The sequence below is a fragment of the Vigna radiata genome, chromosome 6 (assembly GCF_000741045.1).
Source record: "Vigna radiata var. radiata cultivar VC1973A chromosome 6, Vradiata_ver6, whole genome shotgun sequence".
Lineage (NCBI taxonomy): Eukaryota > Viridiplantae > Streptophyta > Magnoliopsida > Fabales > Fabaceae > Vigna > Vigna radiata.
Genome location: NC_028356.1, coordinates 17,406,517 through 17,414,433, shown reverse-complemented (window position 1 = coordinate 17,414,433; position 7,917 = coordinate 17,406,517). Strand labels below are relative to the sequence as shown.

Here is a 7,917-nt window from a genome sequence, read left to right as displayed (position 1 = left end):
CTTCAAATTACCGAAAATGCTGCACCAAAAACCCAAAGTTCCAAAGTTCAATTGCAAAATAATTCAAGAGCAAGAAACCCAAAGTCTACCTTCTTTAAACCAACTTCAAACTCACTCTTCTTCAAACTTTTGACTAAAACAAAATATAATCTCTAACTTTCCTTGCAGAACCATCCAGCCATGGAAAGCAACACAATTTTCCAGCTCAAAATATTACTTCCAACCATCAAAACAAAAGCCCAAGAAGAAAATAGTTCAAACTCAAACACCCACACACCAACTCAAGCTTTCTTCACCACCAAACTCAACCACAACTCCATTTTCATCATCCAATCCAAGAAAACAAAAGGGAAACCGAAAATACTGCAGCAAATGAGAAGAAAAATGAAATAGCTCTTCATTCAAACCAAAGACCCACCATGAAAATGCAAGAAAAACCCTTCAAGACTCAAGCTTATGCTCTCAACTTCAAGAAGAAATGAAAGGAAAATGGGTGAGGGATTCACTTCCACCAAGCAAAGATAAACAAGATTTAAGTAAGAGAAGAAGAAAAATATGATCTTGGTCATTCCATAGCTCCAAAAATGTAAAACCCTACATGGTCTCCAAGAGAGAGTTCATACATGCAAAATGAAATGAAAAGTGGAGACAAGAAGTGTGTGTCTCGGTCTTGCCATTCTAAAATGCCTTCCAAGACTTAAAATGGTGGGGTCCACCTCTAAGGAAACCCTAGGGTCTATGCAAAGTGTCCCACACATTTGGCTTCTACAATTTTGCAACCAAAATGGGCCCAAATGCACTTAAGTTTGATTAAAGTTTCTAAAAACGAAATTACAAATTAATTAAAATGGAAGTGACTAAATGTTGAGTCTTGAATGATCACGCCACCTTCCCTAATGCTCCAAATGATGTTTCCAAAATTTCCCTGTACCCAAAAATGCAATTAATCAGCTNAGAAAATTCAAATTAGCACAATTACGAATTTCCGACCAAATTAAGCAGAATTCAGAAAACGGGGAAATAACAGACAATTAAACACAATTCCCTGGTTAAATTCGGTATAATAAGCTAAGTGAAATCAATAAAATATCGACTCATCACCGGACGACCAGTAGTAATTTTCTGGTTGACTGGTTGACTTTTTTACATTCTGGTTGACTTTTCAGCACTGCAACTGTTTGGTACTTTAATTCTTCCTTCAAACCATTCCGATAGCTTACAAAATCAAGGGAATTAGTCAGAAAATCATCAAGTTCCACCTCAACTCTCTTATTTATAAAACTATAGCAAAAACATGAGTCCAAGCAAGTTTGGTTTTTCATCTCTGCTTCCAGCATTACCTCAATCTCTGCCAAAACAAAGGGAATTACTCATAAATCCATTGAAATCAACCTCAACTCTCTTATTCACACAACTTAATGAAAAAGCATGAGTCCAAGCAAGTTTCTAAGTGAAAAAGGGTGTTCTTAGTATCATAATCACATTACAAATAACGATGTTTTAAACCGTTATCAGTAAAACCAAGTATTGTTTCCCTAGAGACTCATTGGCCTAGACTTTCGTGTGATTTTTCGATTATTTAAGACTTGAATAACGAAAATTGGTGTTTATAATGCTAAAACAAAAATTGAACATGCACATGCAAAAGTTGATCAATTGGCAATTGAATGATATGGATGAATTGTGTTGTTGGGGTTTCCGACTTATCCTAATCCATTCTCATATATTAACGAATTATACTTTTTTCATTAATGTCAATGCCACTTTCTAATTTACCATAATCCTAATTTCTTGGTGAAGAGAGTCTACTCCTAATTACTAGTTTACAATGTATTGTCTCCTTAGCAATTGTTCATGCATTACATTCGCACAGAAGCTTAACAACAATCAGTCCTCCTATCCCTATGTCTAGGTAATATTGCTCTCGAGAGAATTCCCTCATGTCTATATCTACCCACATGTGTCCATATAGATATAATCAAAGATCACGCTCTTAAATAATGTCTTAAACAAAGCATGCAAAGATAATGGAGGAAAAGCTTTAACAATTAATGAAATAAAACATATGAATAAAGCATCAATTCAGTATATGAGAGTTTCAATACGATTACATCGTTTCCCCAACAACAATGGAGGATTAGTTCACAATAGATATGGTGAAACTAGATGAAATTAATGAAAACAATGAAAAGATAAACCCATTGAACTTGTAGATTGGAGCTTCTGCATGAAAATTCGCCTTCAAGGTGTGAGAAGTGTGTTTCTGCTTCTATTCTGCCAAAAAGATACCTTCTTTGGGCCGTGCAAATCTATTTATAATTCATTAAAACGTAGCAGAAATTGGCCCAGGCCCAAAAGCATAGCGCTCAACGTTGGGTAAGACACTCAAGATGGATGCTCTACGTTGACGCCCAGGCGTTTGGTAGTGACTTCACTCAAGAAACCAGTGCTCAACGGTGAGGTAGCGCTCAACGGTGGGCGCGATACTCATTTTCTCCCCTCAACATTGGCGCTTGAGCATTTGACAGAGACTTCTATAGCGAAGCTGGCGCTCAGCGCTATCTTAGCGCTTAATAGTGGCTCGATTCTTCATTTGTGCTCTTTTCCATCTTTTCTTGAGTCAAAATCCTTCCTACGTCAGCTTCCTTCATTCAATTTATGTTGAATCCTACCAAAATAAGGAAAACCAAGCATAATACAACTATAACCACCTTTGACTCTCTTATTCTCTAACTTAAGCAAAATGTATGATTCCAAGCTAGTTTCTAAGTCATAAAGGGTGTGTTTTGTATCAAATTTAAGTATAAAATAACAGTTTTTGAATCGTTATCGCAACCCCAAACTTAGAACTTTGCTTGTCCTCAAGCAAACAAAATGCAACTCATTCTTCCACCAATCATCACAATGGTTCATTCACATTCAAAACACTTTTCTTTCAAGACAAGTAATCACTCAAATTTGTTCATCAATAATATCATAATGCATTTGTTCACATAGTTTTTGAACCACCACCTGTCTATCAGTATATTGCACAATCTCAACATCAATCAATATCAAGCATCATTAAGCAATACCCCTCATGCAAACATATCAATCAAACCATCATAACAGATAAAGTGTCAGACCAAGTACATTAAAACCTACACTACTAAACAGAATCAAATAAGGTTAAAACCAAAAAGATAAGTTTATACAACTGGGTTGCCTTCTAGCAAGCGCTTCTTTAATGTCACCAGCTTGACCCAATAAGCTCACGGATTCACCAACTTCATTATTGTGGAAAGACGTTTCACTTCTCCTCCCAAGTAGTGCTTTAGTCTTTGACCATTCACCACCCAACTTCTCTATGGATCACCAGGAGCTAGATCCACCAATTCAATTGCTCCATGAGGATGAACGTTCTTCACTATGAAAGGCCCTGACCATTTTGACTTCAACTTTCCATGGAACAGCTTCAGTCTTGAATTAAACAATAACACCTACTGCCCTAGATTGAAGACCCTCTATATCAGCTTCCTGTCATGATAGAATTTTACCTTTTCTTTATAACTCCTAGAAGAGTCATAGATATAGAACCGTATCTCTTCAAGCTCTAGTATCTGCCTCCTACGTTTATTCTAAGGCTCATGAGGATCAAAATTCAGAAATTTCAGAGCCCATAAAGCTCTATGCTTCATCTCCACTAGCAGATGACATGCTTTCCCATACACCAACTTAAAAGGTGACAAACACATGGATGTCTTCATAGCTGTCCTGTAAGCCCAAAGAGCATCATCTAGTTTCTGTGACCAGTCTTTCCTTGATGAGGCAACTACTTTCTCCAAGATCCTCTTGATCTCCCTGTTAGAAACTTCAGCTTGGCCATTTGTTTGTGGATGATAAGGTGCATGATGAGTCAATATTTTCTTGACTTCACTTAGTTTATTGTGCTAGAATTAATTAGGGAATTGTGGTTAAATATTTGCTATTTTTCTGTTTTTGCTAATTGTGCTTAACTTGACCGGAAGTTCTAATTTTAATTAATTTCAATTATCTGAGCTAATTATTTGCATTATTGATTGTAGGGAAAATTTTGGAAACACAATTTAGTATATTTGGAGGTGTAGCCACGACCCAAGGGTAATTAAACGCTACAATTGCTATTTTTATTTGGCTTGGAGAATAAAAAGCAAAAGGGGAGATTGAACAAAAGTCTAGCTGGTTGAGTTTATTTTTGGAGAAAATAATGCACAGGAGAGGCACTCACGGACTCAACAAAAAGGCTGGATATTTTTTATTGCTTTAGGAAGCCAGCGGCCACCTAGGATGGGACATTTTTAAAGCATTCAACTTATAAAAAAGGCATGGGCTAATTCCTTTGGGTTTTGCTTTAGAGAAGAAAATGCACATGGACCCAATAAAAAAAAAGGAGGACGCTGGCAGAGCTGCCACACGAGTGTTGCTCCCTCTACCTCCCTTTCCCTACACTCTATTTTTCTATTCCTATTTTATCCTTTCAGTAAAATTTTATTTTTAAGGTTAAACTTTTATAAATTTCTATCCACTCCCCCCACATAACCTATTCATGCTCTTTTACGTTCATGCTTGTCATGGAAATTTTTTCTCTTCTCTTTCTTTCATTATTGTGGTGTGAGAGTGTGGTGAGTGAGAGATTGTTGGAAGGAATTGTCGTAGGGATGACAAAGTTCAATCACCTCGTTGCTTGAAGATGGTGGTATCTATCAAAGCTTTAACAAAAATGCGTGAATAAAGTCTGTGAATAAGCGGTCAGGTACGCAACTCGTGAAACGAATATGAGGATCCGTCGACGGATGTGAACATCCATTTAAGGTAAAAATGGATGACGACATCCGTTTTACACAAAAACGGTGTCATCATCCCCTATCACGAACTACCTCATATCTTTTATCCCAAGCCTCAGAGTCTTAGACACTGGGTGAGATTCTAATTGCCGACCTATGCCCCTTTAGATTCTAATACTTGAACCTTGAAGTGTCGCCATAGATCCTCAACAAAGGTAAGGAATTTTCATCACCGAGTTCAGTCTTCACCCTCTCCTCCAACCACACAACTCCACGCATCCCATTAGGCCTCCACCACACCTTGATGTACTCTTTTCGCTGTTTCCAGAGCTTGGCTAAGGCACCTATTCCAAAGACTATGTGGGAAAGGTTGGTTTCTTCAAAAGGTGGAGGCTTTTGTTGAGGTGGGGGGTTGGATGTAAGATGGTGAGTGATGGTGGGAATGTGGGGTGGTTGATCACAGCCATAGGAGTGGCTAACGAATATGAGGGAGTAGAAGAGGTAGGAGATGGAGATTAAGAGGGAGAAGAAAGTCATGAGCTTTGAGAAGCTCCATGGAGAGTATAAATGTTCAGGGTCTTTGAAATGGTTCTTCATGGTGGACATGGTTTTCAAGTGCTTATCAGATGATGAATTGAAACCCAGTATAAAAAGTAAAGTAGGGTTATTAAAGTAGCACGTTAGTTTCACGGCTTGGGAGGTGCACACGATCCAACAGATGAAGGTGCTGCTTCAAAAAGCAGCACGCTGTCCAGCCAAGTTGCAACGTCCAATAAAGAAGCCCATTGAAGGAGACGTCCAACAGCTCACGTTCAGGCCTTCACACCAGGTGCATCCAACAGCAGCACACAGCCCATTGGGAAGCAGATTGGAGCATCCAGCAAGAGTTGTAGATGCAGGTTTCATTCTCATATCATCCAACACAGTTGCCACAAAAAAACGGGAGACAACAGATAGGGTTTTTGGAAAGAAAACAGTGATGGGAATGGAGGTGCAACAATGTTAAGTCTCTGGCAAGTGTTCTTGATCGTTATCAAGTAATATAAATGTCCCAAAGGACTCTTAGGCCTTAACTTTCATGTACCCATAAACGGGTAAGTCCGAGTATCATTTTCCCAAAGGACTCTTAGGCCTTAACTTTCATGTAACCTAATCTTGTAAGACTTGAGAAAAAAGAATAAATTTGGTAGTGGTATGCAACGAACAAAAAATAAACATGCAATGCAATTGATTCAATTGGTTTTGATAAAATATGGATGAATGGTGTTGTTGGGGTTTATAATTTCATCTTATCCACTCTCATATATCTACTCTTCTTATTTAATTCAGTTGTTTATCTAATTTCCATGCATACTTTCTTAATTACCCTTAACCCAATTCCTTGGTGAAAAGAGCTTATTACTAATTATCGGCTTGCTATCCCTAACCTCCCCTAGTAACTAATAATGCATTGTGTTCTGAAGCAATTACAATTGACCGTCCTACCCCTATCCCTAGGCGATATTGGCATAATCAAGGAATTTCCCACCAGTTCATGACATTACCGTACGTCCCCATATCGATAAAGACAAACATCATTTACTGAATGAGTTAAACAATAAAAGCATTGAGCGCAGGTGACAACCCAAGAATTGATAAACAAGTATGTGACAAGCATATGAAATAAATAAGAAATTCAATATATGAGAGTTTCAAAAGATTACATTGTTCCCCAACAACAAAGGGTTTAGTTCACCATAATCATGGTGAAACTAGATGAAAATAAGGAAAGAATGGAAGAAATAACCCTAAACTTGGTTGAATGGAGCCTAAGCATCCAAGGAACCTCCTCCAAGGTGTGTGGAATAGCTCTTGACATTCTCTCTGCCAAAAGAATCACTATCTAATTCGCACTGGGGCTATATATAAGCCCAAAAAGATAACAGATAGATAATAGAAAGATTTACAGAATCTAGCTAAAAAAACAGACAACCGCCCAGGCGCCTAATTTGACCGCTCAACGGTTTGCCTCTAGCCGCTCCGACCGCTCAGCGGTCAGTTCTGCCGCTGAGCGGTTTGCCTCTAATCGCTCTGAGCGCTCAGCGGACCATTCTGGCGCTCAGAGGCTTGTGTGACCCTTCTTTTCATCATTTTTCTCCTTCTTTCATGAGTCTAAGTCCAACTTACTTCACTTCCATCTTTAAATCATCCGAAAACCCTGCAAAACAATGCAAAACAAGCATAATATCGCTAAAACCAACTTTTGACTCTCAAGAGACTTAACTAAGTGTTTTACTTGATTTAAAGCTCATTCTAAGCCATAAAGGGTGTGTTTTACTACCAATTTTAAGTATGAAAATAACGCTTTTTAGACTGTTATCACAACCCCAAACTTAGAATTTTGCTTGTCCTCAAGCAAACAAGACAAAACCTGGCTTTTCCACTTCTTCATCAAATAATTCGCACTTTTCAAAACTCCTTTTTCTCATGATAAGTTATTATACAATTTCAAATTTCAGTGGAATCTTACAAAGATGTATGCATGTTTTCAATCCAAATTAGTTCATGATGGGTGTCGCGGCCTATACAAATTTGATTGCATATAAGAATGCAATATAGCTAGGAAGTGACTCAGGTCTAACACAGTGGGGGGGGGGTGAAGGTGTTTGAATCGAGAATTAAACTCAATTAAAATGCATGGAAATTAAACACAACCGAATAAGATAAAAAACATTAAAGTAGAAGAAATTACTAATCTTAACATTGCATCAAACAAATATCTAAACACAATTAAAACTATTAAAATGCAACCTTTAATTAAAAAGATGAAAAAGAATTAAACATGTAATGTAAATTATTCTAAGGCAAAAGAAATAAAATAAAATAAAATAAAACAAAATATTTCTACTATCTCATGTAACCATGAGCACCACAGAAAAGAAAATTAAATTGCAATAACTTCTAAAATGGAACTTTTGCCGTGGCCTCCTTTCATACCATCTCCCATCAATTAAATGAACATTTTTCTCATTCATCAACGTCAATGCTGCCCAAGAATTGCTGCAGCCATGACACCCTCTGCTGGAATTAAATCATCCTTTGTGCTTTTGAAAGAAATTGGAAAAACCTTCCTCCA

The 7,917-nt window shown here is 37.5% G+C and overlaps 1 protein-coding gene across 1 annotated transcript; it reads right to left on the bottom strand.

Moving 5' to 3' along the window:
* Positions 1 to 4,973: 4,973 nt before the first annotated feature.
* Positions 4,974 to 5,408, bottom strand: LOC106763513. Its single transcript, XM_014647697.1, has one exon. The coding sequence runs from the start codon at positions 5,406 to 5,408 to the stop codon at positions 4,974 to 4,976; it is 435 nt and encodes a 144-aa protein (XP_014503183.1).
* Positions 5,409 to 7,917: the final 2,509 nt, after the last annotated feature.